General features: G+C 50.6%; 1 protein-coding gene across 1 annotated transcript in view; it reads left to right on the forward strand.

Annotated features, from left to right (window-relative positions):
- BSN (bassoon presynaptic cytomatrix protein) overlaps positions 1–15785 on the forward strand; it is an 89329-nt gene that overhangs the window by 59020 nt on the left and 14524 nt on the right. Inside the window, exon 4 of the mRNA XM_050979494.1 lies at positions 14488–14946. Coding sequence (XP_050835451.1) covers positions 14488–14946 — 459 coding nt within the window. The remainder of the gene's footprint in view (positions 1–14487; positions 14947–15785) is intronic.

The following is a 15785-nucleotide window of genomic DNA, read 5'->3' on the forward strand; positions in this document are numbered from 1 at the left end:
CCCCTCAGCAGAGCATGAGGTTTTATTTCCAAAGTGTTCTCTTCACTGCTGCTTTGCCTCCTCATCTTCCCACTGCCATCTGCTCTGCCTGCTAAAATAAGGCAGCGTGCTGCGGGTGAGCGGTGCTGGGCTCAGAGAGCCTCTGCTCTGCCCAGGCTGCTCGGCATAGGGACCCTCTGCTGGCCATGCCGTGCATCTGGGAAGGAAAGGGGAGGGTTTATCTGCCCCTCTCCCCGCCCCAGTTTCAGGTGTATCTCTCCAGAGTTGATGGAAAGAGTGGTACCCACTCAGGGTGATGCCTTGCAAGGGATTTGTCTTCTCATCCTGGAGATGATCATCTCCCACCTGGGGCAGATGGTGACTTGCTGAGACTGGATGCTCAAATCTTTTGATAGTTTAAGTGAAATAAACCCTACATTAGGAGACCTTAAGTCTCTGGAGAACAGTCCAAGTCCTTCATGTTGCTCTCATCCCTTGATGCCCTCTCCCGTGATTTCCTTGTGAAGGAGTTAACTGGAATGAAATAGATATAGGACCACCTCCACCACCCTTTTCCCTGGAATGATGAAAAGCCTCAAAGGTAGATTTTCCGGGGGCCTCTTTGCACCAAAAATGTGAATTCCTGCACCCAGGACAGAGTGGGACTCACTCTGTGTCCTAACACATGGCAGAGCACAATCCTTCATCTGCTTTTGTGTTTCTCACAAACCCAAAACCCAGAAGAAAGATGAGGCTGGGAAGGTGGGGAAAAGAAGTTTTGCACAGTTAGCCCAGAGACCTCATTGCCTTGGGATGCTGGAAGAGAGAGTACAGCAAAACACTGGAACACAAAGGGAGAGTTTGGGGAAATTGGAGACACCTTTGGGAGCGATAATAGGGATTTCTTAATTTCAGAGATCTGTTTTGGGATTTTCAGATGGGATCAATGAATGCTTTGTATTGTCCCATGCCACAGCTAGCAGCCTTTGGCCATTATTTGTGTCATGCCTGGGAGATAAGTAGCAGTGTCTGAGCTTTGACATGAAGGGCTGTTTTAGGGCTTTTTTTGGGGTTAGGATATTTTAATTGTTTGGAGCTTAAAGAGCACCTGGTTCCCAAGTCTGTGGAAGCAGTAAGCCTTGATTTCAGAGGGGTTTGGTTGACTCAGAGACAAAATATTCTCAAAGAAAAAGAAAAGCAATCCTACAGGTACTTGGTTTGGGAATAACCCCACAAAGTGTGGGTGTGGGTATGAGGCCAGGCTGATGGTGTGGGTTTGCCCACGGCTCTGCAGGTGTGGGCTGTGTCCAAGCCAGGGCAGGGTCCAGGCTGTGGGGCTGGATCCTGGGATGTGCATGGCTGAGCCCGGCCCGGGTGAGGGAGCTGCGACAGCACATCCCACTGGCTGCTGGGAACAAGCACCCGCACTGGCTCTGTGAAGGAGCTGTGAAATTCCCCTCTTTACATAATTCCCTGGTTTACTCAGAGCTGTTAAGTATGACCAACAGTCATCTGTTTGCCGAGAGCAAATAGGACATGAGGAGAAGAGGAGCAAACTAGAGCTAGGCAGAAATATTTTTAACAAATCTGGGTTTTTCTTCAGGCTGGAAGTCAGGGGAGTGTTGCCAGCCTTTAGAGGAGCAGGTTTCTGCAGTGGCCCTGAACTACTCTTAAAGTGGAGCTTCTTAAATTACTTAAAGGGTTTAAGTGAGGTGGTTCCTCTTGTGGCTTCAGGAGCCACAAAGTCCCACAGGAATCTGTCTGTCTGCAGAAGGGGCAGCTGGGGAAGGAAATGCCTTCACAGTTCATATTAAATTGAGTAAATAAGTGATTCATATGATTTTCTAATTTTTTTCTTTTTAAGCAACCATTTTATGTGAACTTCACCATTTCATTTCCTTTTGGCTTCTCAGCTTCATTCTTGCTGCACTTACTCTTGAGATGGAAAATCACAGCTCTTCCACCCCAGCAGCTGTAGCAGGTCCTACCTCCTGGCTCCAGAGAGACTGGGCACTGCTGGTGGGACCATCCATCCAGGTCAGGGTATCAAATCACCCTGTGCCAGCTGAGTGGCTATCAGCTATTCCTAACAGAGGTTTAAGTTAAAATAAGGTGGTTTTCAAAAAAATCTTAAGTTTAGAATAAGTTCCAAAGCTGATGAAAATTGAATTGGCCCCACCAAGACACATTATCCCTCTGTAGGCAGCTCATGATTCCTGACTCCATCACAGTGCCCAAAATGTGGGCTGGAGGGAGTCAGGAAACGCTCAAGGTGAGGACTGATGGTGAGGATGGGGGATGGTTCTGGGGTGGATGGTTGGGAGCTGTAGCCCAAGCAGGTGGGAGATGCTGGCCCTGCCACTCCAGCTCTGCCATGGGCAACAGGTGAGGGGTTGGGAGAGGGTGTGCAAGGCATGAGTGTGGAAAGATGCTGCTGTGTATAATTTGGGAAGTAAAATGGCTCATCCATCTCCATTGTAACAGCTCATGTTTCTAGAACGTTTCCCAGCCTTTTAGTGTAATAGTTTATTGACCTGCACAGCAGCATGAAAGATTATGGGAGTTAATTTTTCAAGCTTATCACTTGATTTATTCCATAAAGGTAGTTCATTTAATTAAAATATTTCTGGTGCTGGAATTAGTACTCACAGCCCTGAAGCCTGGAGTGGGGTGCATGGGCTTTTTTGAAGCAGCAGTCATTTAATGTGGTCAAGCAGCACTGCCCACAGAAACCAAAGCATTGAGTCCTCTAGGCACACTTGCATTTCAGGGCAAAAATCATGCATGCAGCAATATCTCCAGTGGTGCATCTGCTCCCCATGGGAAAAGGGGTTTAGTGGCTCTTAGCAGTACAGCCCTGGGTACCCTCAGCCATCTCCACGTGGGGGTTTTGGTCTCTGCCAACACAGGGTTGTCTCTTGGGATAATATTAAAAAACATAGCTATGTTTAAAGCTTGGAAAGCTTTATGTGCAGGTACTGCAGGATATTGGTTTGTCATTTCCTCAGTTTCCAAGCCATACCACTGATGGCTCTCCAGGCTGCTTTGAAATGATCCCTTGTGATCATGAAAGAGGTTCAAACCCAGTTTGCTGCTACTGGTCTGCTTTGGGGTGAGGGAATAGAGGAAGCAGCTCCTAGGGGGAGGAAGCTGAAGCTTCCCGAGATGCTGATTTTCTTCTGGTTTAGAAATGAGTGTCTGATAGACACTTGGGGCTCTCTGCAATTTAAAACAGAGCAATCAGACAGCTTGAATCTGCTTTATCAGATGCAGCAAATTGCTAGTTGTATGGCTGGATATTTTAGTCAACACTAGTGCCTATGAAAAAAGAAGGTTTTGGTTAAATAAGACTCCTCTGATAAACTTAGCTTTCCTTGGATTTTCTTCCATTCAGTTGGAAAACCACATAGAGTATTGTATTTGTTTTCTGCAGAGTTGGCCAGGTTTTCCTTAGCAGGCATTATTTTTGCTGCAGACTTGAAATCTGCATGCAGGTTCAAATGGCTTCTGAGGAGTCACAGTTCCTGTGTCAAACGTGTGTGAAATAGCCAGGAGGAACACCTTGCACCTACAGCATAGGAGTGGGGCCCATGGTGATGGGATATGGGCTCTGCTGGACCTGCTTCACATCTCCTGGGCGTTATTGTGGGATTATTATCATGCAGCTGGTGTTCAGAGATGCTCCTGCTGCTGCTAACCTTGGCTGAGAAATACATCCTGATAATAGGCACTGTTAAAGATAAGGCTGGTGGCAGGCTGATAAATCTCGTTAAGGAGTACCCGATCACAGAGTAAATTACAATGCATGCCCAGATCGATTCAGACAAAAATGAACAATATATTACTTTGTTATCACTTGGGGAGAGTAGACTCCTGGCTCAGTGCTAGTGGGGTTGGCTGCTGGAGGGGGAGCTGTGCTGGATGGCTCTGGAGCTTGCTGAGAGGATGCAGCTTCTCAGGGGGTGCACCCCTAGCAGTAACAGAGTCGGAACCCAGCAGTCCTCAGGGAGGCTGTGCTGGGAACAACTGGTCTGTGTGAGGGTGAGAAGGGACAGGGAGCTTGGACATGGTAGAGAACAAGAACTGCATTCCTCTCTTCTACATGGTTAGATGATGATCATCCCAGTCTGGTCTGCAATGACTGTAAATGATCCAGACAGCTCCATAAATGTCACATTGGAACAAAATGGGAAAATTAGAGCTTGCTGTCCTTGGGACAGCCATAGCTAATCTGTGAAAAGCAGACCAAACCCTCTGCTGCTTTAATACTGTTGCCTGGATTTTATTGTGAACAGAAAATCTTCTTAATACTTCATCCATTTGGATCCAGTCTCTTGGAACTGAGCTGGTAGTTAATTTAGTTCTTTCTCTAAGATGAAACAGAGAGGAATAGTAAGGCTCAGTGAAAAGGAAAATGAAAACTGCTTTCAGCATCAGATTTGCTCTCTTGTTCCTCCTATTTTTCTTTTTCTTAAATATTCAGCACGTGCTCACGTGTCACCTCCCATCATTGCACCTCCAGCTGTCCAGCCTGGACGTGACTTTTCTCTCACTTCTCTGGAAAGATGCTCCATCTTGAGTCCATCCCAGGCCAGGGGCAGTTTTATCTCCACCTGCTCATTGCAGAAGGAAACGTCAGGTAATGATCAGGGTGGCAGAAGATGTGTGGTGATAGCCAATGGTCAAGAAAAAACACGAGCACATCCAGACTGGAAATAACAGCAGAGATAAATGAGTGCCAAAGCTGCTACCCAGTGGTGGCAACTGTGGGAAATTAAGGGCGAAATGTGAAATTTGGACCAAAGTGTTGAGGGGTGACCAGGTGCAGATGGGAGTGGCTGATAGGAACAGAGAGAATGGCCCATTGGAGGAGGTTGGGGGTTGGCTCCTTCTCACCATCGCCAGGGAAATTCACTCATGTTTATCTCCACCACCATTGCCCTGCTGGGAGCTGGCACCTCTGCTTCCCGTTCCCAAAGGCAGCTGGTTTCTCTCTGGATGTCTGTGTTAGTGCAGGAGCATGGCAGTGACCCTGTTGCTCAGCAGGCCATTGCCAGGGCAATGGATGCTCACCCACAGCCCTGGGAACTGGTCCTGTGGCTTTTAGGCCAGCCAAAAGCATCAAAGTGCTCTCAATATCCTACTGATTTTTTTTTTTTTTTTTTTTTTAATCTAATGAACTGGAAGGAAATATGTTGAGTGGGGAGGGATGTCTATATATATTCTGCAAAAGCACCGGTTTCCAAATTTTGGACAGCTGTGTACCCTTTTTTAGCAGCCCCTTCACACAGCCCACACAGCACCCAGGCTCTCGCCTTCAGCTCGTTTGGAAATACACTTCCTTGATTGCAAAATAGTTTAAATCCTTTGACTTAGAAACATTTTTGCCGTTCAAAAAGGATTTTTTTTTCCTTTTTTTTTTTTCCAAGCCCCAAAAATACAGAAGGTGCTTCCTGCCACAGCAGCTGCCCTAATTTTGGAGGGGATGGAAGATGAGCAGGGATGAGCAGGGGGGAATCTGGCTCATGGCTATGGCTTCACAGGGATGCAGGTGATGAGAAGCTTCCAGGGTGGGAGCTGCTGGCTGTGGAGACTTCAGCTGGATGCCAGAGCCAGGGGTTTATTCTGGGGTCCCAGCCAGATGTCCCAAACAGGTTGTCCAACTGACCTCTTGGCATTTGGGTCCGTCAAGGTGATCTTCTTTCCCAGGTCTGGGGAATAAAATTTTTGGGGTCTAACAGTGAAATAATGATATCAAAAAGTAATCTGAGCTTGACTGACACCATAGTTCCTGACAACATGGAGAAGTTGGTGGCATTTTCCTCAGCTTCTGTCAAGTGAGATTTTGGAAGGACCCTTGCTGGGAGCCCTGGGACAGTCCAGGGGACAGCAGAGCAGGATACCTGTCCACAGGTCAGCACTCCAAAAAGTCCATCCGTTTACTGCAGTGGGTAGTGGTGCCCAGGAAGGGTCTCGGGCACAACTGAGGAGCAACTGAGGGAGCTGGGGGGGCTCAGCCTGGAAAAAAGGAGGCTCGGGGAAACTTCAACTTCTCTACCACTACCTGAAAGGACATTGTAGCCAGGAGGAGGCTGGTCTCTTTTCCCAAGTAACAAGTGCTAGGATAATGGAAACAGTCTCAAGTTGTGCCAGGGGAGGTTTAAATTAGATATTAGGAAAAATGTCTTTGCAGAAAGTTTGTCAAGCACTGAAACAGGGTTCTCAAGGAAGTGGTAGAATCACCACCTTTGGAGGGATTTAAAAGACATGCACTTGGGACTTGGGTTAGTGGTGGCCTTGGCACTGCTGGGGTAACAGTTTGACTTGATCTTAGAGCTCTTTTCCAACCTAAACAATCCCATAGTTCTATGATTCCGCCTCCACTTCTGCGGAGTGGAGGCGGAATCATAGAACTATGGGATTCTATGATCCCATAGTTCTATGATTCCGCCTCCACTCCTTCATCAGGAGGTACTGCCCAGGATGGGATGCCCTGACCCAAGGTCAGGGCCGGTGGGGTTTGCAGCCAGGTAGGTGGTCCGGGCTGGCCGTGGTGGTGACAGCCCCACGTGCAGCTCCTGCGGCCGCAGAGGCGAGCGGCGCTTTCCCCTTGGCGCTCCCTGGCCCTCGGCTGTGCAGTGCAATAAGCTGCACTTGGCAGGAGCACAGCTGTTCCTCGAAGGCGAGCAGAGGGTAGCATTGCTATTACTCATCAGTCAAAGACTTTCAGCTGGAATAATCCTCTGCTGACTATGTGCAGTATCGAGCCGCAGGGTGGGGGCCCCTGTGGGAGCTGTTTTGCTGACCCTCAGGCTCTGCTGTGGAGGGCTGGTTCATCCCTGCTGCAGCCAGGAGCAGGGAGCATAATCCCTGGGATGAGATGTGCAAGGGGAAGGGACAGACAAGGAACAGGACAGCAATGGCCATTTTGGCACCTGGCTGTTGTCTGGCTGCCCATCTCTACTTGCCTTCCCCTTTCCGTGGCACCAGTAAAGAGGATGGGTTGTGGAGCTGACACCTGGCTCCAGGCCCCTTCTGGGTAGATTTGGGGAGAGAGCACTGGTACAATACACACCCTCTTCCCTGAAGCTGTCATGGGGCTTGGAGATGCCTCTGCCCCTGTCCTTCTCTCCCAACATGCTGGCAGCAGCTCCAGTGCTCAGCATTGTGTGCAACTTCTTCCATCCTCTCTTTCTGTGTCTATTTTCCACCTGAGAGAGGTCCCAGCACAGAGAAGGGATGAAGTGGAGCAGATGGGAAGCAGAAAACAAGCCCTGAGAGGCAGAGCTCATCCCAGCGAGCTCATTACCCTGTGCTGCTTTTAATCACATTATTGCAGTGTGAAGGCCATCAATACATCACACACATTTAAAATAGAGCTGGGGAGGGACCATCAACTCCATCAGCCTGAGACAGGCCACAGGAACAGATAAGAATAGTCTGTTGCTGGAAAACACATCACTGGGTGGCTTAGTCAAATGCTATAAATAGCAAGGGATTGAAATAACTTTGGTGGCTTTCAGGGGAGCTGATCTGCAAGCCCGGGGTTCTGCTAAAACTTGCCCAGTTGATGGTAATGAAGTCAATTAGTGTGGAGCAGTTGGTAGGTGAGGAGACTCAGCTGCTCCAGGTGAGTGCAGTCCCCTCTCTGCCTTTCCCTGCAGATAGAGCTGGGAGCCCGTGGCCTTAGGTGGGAGTGGTGTTACACCTGGGGGTGAGGGAGGCAGGCACAGGGAAGCCTGTGAGAGCTCCACAGCCTGGGGAGCTCCACTGGCTCCCCCAGCCTGGCAGGCATCAGTGTGTGGCCACTGGACTCCAGAGACTCGACCTGCTCTGCTGACCGCTGCTTGGGGGTTCCATTTGGTGCTCCTTTTTTGTTTACAGGTTCTATCTATGTGTATGCATCTACACACATGCTAAGCTTCAGAAGCAGCATTGCATTAGCATGTGTGCATTAGCAAACACACATGCAGACAGTTCTGCATCTAGCTTGAGCGGGTTCTTGAGGTAGTTTTAGAGGAAAAAAAAAAGGCACAATCAAGGTAATAAAGTACCCTACACTTTCTGCCGTCTGTCCTGGGCGTGGCTGTCAATGGTGGTGTGGGACACACAACTCCAATGCTCTCCCCAGGGATGCCCCTTTGTGCATGCTGCCCCCAGTTTCAGTCCCTTCCTGGTACTGGGGCAGCTGAATTCCCTCTGGTCTGTTCCCACCACAGATGCAGATCTCACAAGCACCTCCTCTGTGTGCTCCATCTCTCCTCCTGATCTCTGGTGCTTCCATCGTCACAGCGCAGGTTTTGTTTCCTTGCCCTCATTTCAAATCCCATCACTGCCTCAGCCTCCTAGGAAAGATAAGGGCTGGGGTGGAGGTAAAACCAGGCCTGTGGTTGTCTGCTGATGGCACATGATTGTTCAAAGCACCCTTTGTGAACATTCCCATGTCAGATTTTGTTGTACATCCTCCCCTCTGTAATCAAGAATCCCAGAGAAGAGCCTTTGGCACTGGTCAGCACACCCCCTTCCCCCTTCTGTGTCCCAAACCTCTGGCAGCTCAGTCAAAGGTGCTTGGAGAAGTGTGGGGAGGGGATTTGGGGGGGCTATGGAGAGTTCAGCTGGGAGAATGGGCAGAATCCAAGGAGGAGTGAGCATCAGCCAGTGTTCAGGCATTGTCATGTGAAATGAGTGAGCACCAGAGTTGCCTGGGGAGGCTGCTGGCTGAGAGAGCTGAGAGAGGGAAGGGCACAAGAGCACCTAGAAGGTGGGGAACCTGCCAGGCAGACCCCTGGCATTGCCTGAGGTGGGTCTGAAACAGCCCTGGCAGCCAGTGATCAAGCATGGCTTAGTCCCTTTCCTTCAACACAGTGCTAAAAAGCATGCACAGCGTGGTCAGAGCTGCAGTGTTCTTAGCACAAGGATGCAGAGTGTTAGGGAACTGGGATCGCACGGTGAGATGTCCCCATTTCTGCTGTGGGAGGGTGTGTGAAAGGTGTCTGCTTGTCAGGAGCCCTCCTAAAGGGAGCTTTCCTGCTAGTGGGGCTGAGAAGAGGGCTTGGGAAGTGATTTTATGAGGTTCTTGTTAATTTGGATCTTGATTCAGATACCAGAAGTGTTTTCCATATTTTCCAGGCATCCATCTGTCACAGTGATGAGCCCTGCACAGTACTTGTCAGCAAATAAATGAAATATTCTGGTGAGATACACTGCATTTAATGCTGGGAGATGAAATCTGCCTTGTGAGATACTTGTACCTCATGCTGCTTATCTTACTTTGTACAGGTTTTTGTCCCAGTATTTTAATAGATACTGTTTTGATTGTGTAAAATAATGCTGTAGAGCATAAATAACTGGGCAGAGTCCCAGGGGTCAGATTGTGGGGAGCAGTTTGCATGGGGATAAAGACCATGGCTGAGCATCTTCCAGGCACTGCAGAGGTTGAGCCAAAGGGCCTACGGGCTGATGGGGATGGTGGGATTGGTAACCAGCAGCTAACTGGGGAAGCTGGGAAGCTTCTGGCACCACTGGCTCCCACCAAGCCTCTCAGACCTCCAAGTCACTGAACAGAGGATTCATGTTTAACTGTGATGCTGAAGCTCTCAGGCTCCATCATTAAAAAAACCCAGCGTCACTGGGGAATTCAGCATTTAATTAACTTGCCAAGTGGTAACATTGACCAGAATTATGCAGGAAGACTTCTATTTTTGTAAATTACAGTTTTGTTGTCTCCCATTAGTAAATTGAAACAATTGCAGGGTAAGACCCGGTGGAGGTTGGCCAGCACGGCTGTGGCCACTTGCCAGGCAGCTCCGGAGCTCTGGGGAGTCCAGGCACACCCCCATCCCTGCAGCCCTCACTGCTGATCCACCCTGCCTCGCCCCCCGGCTGGAGCAGGGGCAGCCATGGGCACAGCACTTGCTGCCCCTTCAGCGGAGCTGGCAGGAATTGTGGCCAAATCCAGCATCCCCTGCTGCCACTCACATGGTGCACAGGTGAAAGCTGCCATGGTCATTCCCACTTAGATGCAATGTCTTAAACGAAGCTGCCTTCCCTCAGTCCCTCACGCCCTGCCCCCAGGGCTCTGTCCTGCCTCTTGTGACCCCAGCAGCACTGATTGTATCTCCAGAAACCCACTTTTCCTGTGACTCTTCTGGAAATCCCAGTTTTTTGGAGGCAAAGAAAGCAGGGAGCCCGAGGAATCAGGGCAGTGACCCTCAAAGGCCGTAAGCTGATATCCAGCTGGGCAGCCCCCAGTGGCCTCACCCCCCTGCCTCTGGCTGGCTGTGTTCCAGCGTCCCCTGCCGTGCCAGCGCCTCTTCATTTCAGATGGCATCTCAGGCACACTTTGGTTTCATCCCTCTTCTTAATTATTGATGCTTTCCTCCGCCTGGCGCCCACTCTGCATCCCAGCAGTGTTGCTCATCTTCCCAGCTCCCCATAACTGTGCTCCACTTGGTTAAACCCCCCCATGCCCACCACCACAGTTCTAAGGCAGCAAGCCTCAGTCCCAAGCAAAGCCTACTCCCCACCCTGATCAGGGCCAAGGTTTCCAGCATCTTTAAGTGTGGAGACTCAGGCAGAAGCTGCTGTGCCTTCACCATAAGCTCCTTACCCATTTTCCACCTGAACAAGGGGCACCCTGGCTTCCTGGGCATCCATGGGTTTGGACATGTAAAGCACTAAATACAGCCTAATTATTATTATCTTCGTGGGATCTGGTTAATCTCAATGGGGATTTACAAGCTGTTAGCAAAGCAGCCACTCCTCCAGTGTTTGCATTTTTCTCAGGGGCAGCTTAATCCCCTTGGCCGTGTTCTCTGGGAAATGCTTGAGGCCAGGTTATATGGAGGAGGAAGCTGCTTCAGAGCCAGTCCCTGTGAGAGGGAGCAGAGGTGCTGTGGGATAACCAAACACCAAGCTGATAACGCTGCGGGAGAGGGACGGATCATTTGTCACCGGCAGAGCGTGGGGCACCGGCACAAGGCTGGGAGGGCCTCAGCTTCAGCATCCTCACATCCTAAATCTCCCTGGGATTTAGCCCTCAGACACATGACATCTGTCAATTCTGGGGTTGATGGGGCTGCAGAGGTCTCTTAAAGATGGAACCAAGAGGTCAGAATGGTTTACCAGAGGCATTCCCACTGGCAGGGGCAGCTTTGCTTGCCTCCACCTTCCCACAGCTGCCGTGGGCACGATTTCTCTCTCCCTCATGTGCATGTGGGAGCTGGGCAGCTCACAGCTGCTGCTGCTGAAGCGTTCACTGCAGCCAGTGTGAGCTGTGATGGCAAATGCTACGCTGGCTGCTGCAGCACGGTCTGTGCTCACACACAGCTCCACGTGGCACTGGCTGTGACAGGGATGAGGCTCTCCCACAGCTCAGGAAAATTCAGTTATCCCTTCCCTGCTTTTCTGCCATAACCTCACAGTGATTTTCCACAGGGGTTCAGATTGAAGCAGGGTGCAGGACTGTCAGCAGGGTCTCTTCAGATGTAAGACCCCAGAGGTGCTGAAGGAAAAGCTAGTAAGAGAAAATGCAAACTCAGCATATCCCAGTCTCTCAATTTGAGTGTCTCTGGGGCTTGGCAGGCACTTCTCACAGCTGGCAAAGCCCAAGGACCTTGCTTTCTCTGCTTGCCTTTCCTTGGTTCCTGCCTTCCTGCTGTACCCTGGCCTTCCTGCCTGCTTTGAAAGACGACGGGCATTTCAGAGTAGAGCTCCACAATCTTTTTGGCAGAGCTATTTTTAATAGAGATTGTTCCCTTATCCACTTTCCAGTGCAGTCCCATGAAGAGTCGAGCTGTCACATCTACGAGAGCAGGATGGCAGGGTGAGCTGCTCAAACTGGGGCAGCTGCCAAGAGGAATGGCTGCAGAGCCGCAGCTGGGAGGAACCTCAGGGAGGAGCCTCAGACCAACCTGCAGAGACATCAGATCATAAAATCATAGATTTGCGTTGGAAGGGACCTTCATCTCATTCCAACCCCTTTGCCATGGGCAAGGTCACCTTCCACTAGACCAGGTTGCTCAAAGCCCCATCCAGCCTGATCATGAACACTTCCAGGGATGGGCATCCCCATGGAATAGATTAGTATTTTGCTTGTCTGGTTGTGGAGGAGCCCTAAGCCTCGTGGTGGTGAGATCACACCAGCAGTTACACCTGCCTCTCCATGGGCTCCTTGAATGGGACCTGATTGGCACTCAGCATCTGCAGCACTGGTGGCCAGTGCTGGCCTTCCATGGTCTTTCTGGCTTGACTTTTTCTCTGGAAGTGCAAAAGCAGTTGTGCCCGTCACATATGCAAAGCTCCCTAGTCACCAAAGTCTAGCAGGCTGGGACATCATGAGGATATCCAATGTCCCATTCAGGAAGGGTGTAAAAGATCTGAGTGAGGCAGGCTGGGTAGATCAAGGCAAGCTGATCTCCTCAAGCTCCTTCAGGACCATGCTGGGAGCTGGTGTGGTGGTGTGGCAGGCAGGTATGGGCATGAACTGAGCTGAGCTTTGCCCTGACACATCCAACCCATCCTCTATACCCTGTGCCCTGCCCTCACTGCCTGCACCAGGGAGGGAGCTCTGGCAAAGAAAAATGGGATTCCTGAATGAAAAATGAAAGGTTGTGTATTTCCATGAGGCACAGTTTCAATTTGTGTCACACAATCACATTTCCTTCTGCGGTCTGGAATAATTACACAGCAGAGTGGGGCAAGCAGATCTGATTCAGAGGCACGGGAATGAGTTCTGAAATAAAAGAAGACAAATGCAATCATTAAGATACAATAGGCTGCACTTGCCCCTTAATTAGACTTTCTCTTTGATTAAGCAGTAATTAAATATTACCGTGCTGAAAGGGATTTTTTAAATGGCTCTCCAAAGCCCTAATGTATTCTTAAGATGTTTGTGTGAAGAGCAGGGGCTGCTGCAGGGTGCTGGGTGTGGGAGGATGTTTTACACCTGCCTCTTTCCTGCAGGAGCAGCCCTCCTGCTCCTCTGCTCCCTGGGGAGTGTGGGGCTGGATGGCTGCTCCTGGGCTGAATTGCTGCAGAAGTGAAGATGTGTCTGTGGGAAAGCCCTGCTGCTCCTGGCCACCACCATCTGCAAGGCATCTCCAGCATCGCATCATAACCTGGAGACTCCTGGGATGCAGATGACAAGGCTGTCGCAGTTCTGCTGTCCCATAGGTATGGGATTTAGAGTCATAGATTAAAATCATGGATTGTTCAGATTGGAAAAGACTCTTGGGATTATGGAGTCCATCTGTTATCCCAGCACTGCTGAGGCCACCACTAAACTCTGTCCCTGAGCACCACATCTACACATTTTTTAAATCCCTTCAGGGATGGTGACTCCACTGCTTCCCTGGGCAGCCTGTTCCAGTGCTTGACAACCCTTTCAGTGAAGAAATTTTTCCTAATATTCAATCTAAACATCCCCTAGCACAACCCGAGGCTATTTCCTCAGTGTCATTCTGATGAACCCAATCTTCTCCAGGCAGACCATGGCCTCTGGGAGCCCAGGGCACACAGCCCTGGCCCCAGGCTAGTCCAGCTGAAGACCAAGACCACCTCTCTGACAGCATGACATCTCCTCAGGGCCAGCCACCCCTTGAGGTTGGCCACCCTGAGCTTTGGGAGCCATGGAACAGCAAAGGAGAAGTCTGGGAAAAGAACCTGGAGCATATTGTGCTGTTAGCAGCAAAACTGAAGAGATTTAAGATGCTGAAACATTTAAAGTGAAGGGAATGTCAGGCCCCTATTCCTGGACATTCCTGGGTGGGTAAAAATAGCCCTTGGGTGACCCCAGGGGAGGAAGATGCTTCTGATCTCTTAATGCAGAGCCCCTGCCTTTGCCCTGTGGGCTCTCTGCCACTCACAGCCCCGCTTGCCTCTGCTTTTTCCAGGCCATAAAACGACAGCTCTTGCTGAGAATTTCACTAGACAAGATTGTCTTGTTCTTTTCCTGCACAGCGTGTACTTTGGGTAATATCTTTGGGAAATTCTGGCATACTTGTGTACCCAGTATTTTTTTTAACCTGAAAAAAGAGCCATAAGTGTTGTGATTATGCTATTAAACCTTTATAGTATCAAAGAAAACAAATCAGAGCGAGAGAGGAGCTGTATGGAGCTGAGAAGTATTAAGCCACGGTAGTAATCTGCCTTTGATTGTTTAATTTCACTTAAAACTGAAATACCACAAGGCTAAAGGATGAAAGAGCTGGTGATGCTGAGGGATTGAGGGGGAGAGTGTGCAATCCCTGTGCTGCAGCCATGGTACCTCTGGCTGGACATATCTGGGTTCTGGACAAGGGTCAGGATGGGTTGGAGCTGGATGTGGATGGTTTGCAGGGTATGGCTACGATGCTTCATGCCCCTTCACAGCCGGTTATTTGGTTTGGATGGGCTGAATCCTCTGCCCCATTGCCAGGTGTCCCACCAGCACAGCTCCTCCGTGAGATCCCTGCTGGGGGGAAGCTCCCAGAATTTCAACAGGACTTTTCCTTTTCCATTCTTTTGCAGAAGAACGAATGGCTGTGCTTGAACTGCCAAACTCAGCGGCTGCTCGAAGGGAGCCTCGGCGATCCTGCCCCAATGCCACTGCCTACCCCGAAGCCACCATCCACCGGCTCCCCGCGGCACCAGCCGCCCGCCGCCGGCCAGCAGAGAGCGCCCACGCCGGCACTCGTGCCCGCCGAGCCAGCGCCCCCCGAGCAGCAACCCTCGCCCGCCAGGAGCCTCCGGGCTGCTGAGCAGAGCAGGACCCCGAGCCCTGCCCCAGCGGAGAAGAAGCCCCCACCGCCAGCAGAAAAGAAGCCCCCTGTGTCGGCAGAGGAAAAGTCCCTGCCCAAAGCTGCCCCGGAGCCTTCCAGAGCTCCTGAGAGCGTCGCTCCAAAAGGGAAGAGCATGACCCCCAAAGCAGAGGTGGAGAAAAAGGAGAGCCAGGCACTCCCCGAGGTGCCGCGGGCAAAGGAGCAGGAGGTGAGCTCTCAGGGAGCATCCAGCTCCCAGCATCCCTGGGCACCACACCCTGCCCCAGGCTGGCGTGGTACTGAGCTGTGCCTCTGTCAGTAGTTGTGCCCACGAATGGGGAAGGACCTTCACAGGCTCCATGGCAGCATGCTGGTATTTGCCTTTATTTTATTTGGATTACATAAATTCAGACAAAATGTGATAGTTCAGGTCATGCCTGGCCTCTGCATTTCTTTTAAAATAATATAAGGGTTGTTGGGATTTGTTGTCAAATGGGAAAACTCATTTTCCAGCATTCCATGTTGCAGCAATGGGTGGTTTTCATACTCTTTATCCCACCTTTTCTAAAATTCATAACAATTTGGGGAAACATTTGGCTGCCTTGGGATGGTGTTTCCCCACAAGCAACCAGCCCAGCAGCAGCCAGCAGAGCCCCCCTTGGGGAGGGGACATAGCAGAAGTTCTGCACCACCTGGGAGAGAATGGCTGCCCTCCTCACTGCTGTGCAGCCTCCAGGGAAGAGGCTCCTTGCGTCCCCAAAATCAAGTGGTCTGTGGTGCCTCTGTGCTGGCAGGGTGGCAGGTCCTGCCAGTAGCACAAGGGCTGGGTGTGATGGCACAGTCCCCATGGCTCAGAAACTTGTCCCTCTCACTACTTAATTGTCAAGCCAGTTAAAGGGGGCTGTTTATTTCTGCTGGCATCTAGCAAGGATCCTGGGGTCAGCCCTGCTTTTGAAGGGTGCCTTGGGGGCTGGGGGCCCAGTTTTTCAAACATATTTATTAGTCCCCCAATGTATTTATGCCTGGGGCTATTTGCTGTACCATTCCCTCTAACCTGCAGCACACCCT

The sequence above is a fragment of the Serinus canaria genome, chromosome 12, assembly GCF_022539315.1.
Source record: "Serinus canaria isolate serCan28SL12 chromosome 12, serCan2020, whole genome shotgun sequence".
Classification (NCBI taxonomy): Eukaryota; Metazoa; Chordata; class Aves; order Passeriformes; family Fringillidae; genus Serinus; species Serinus canaria.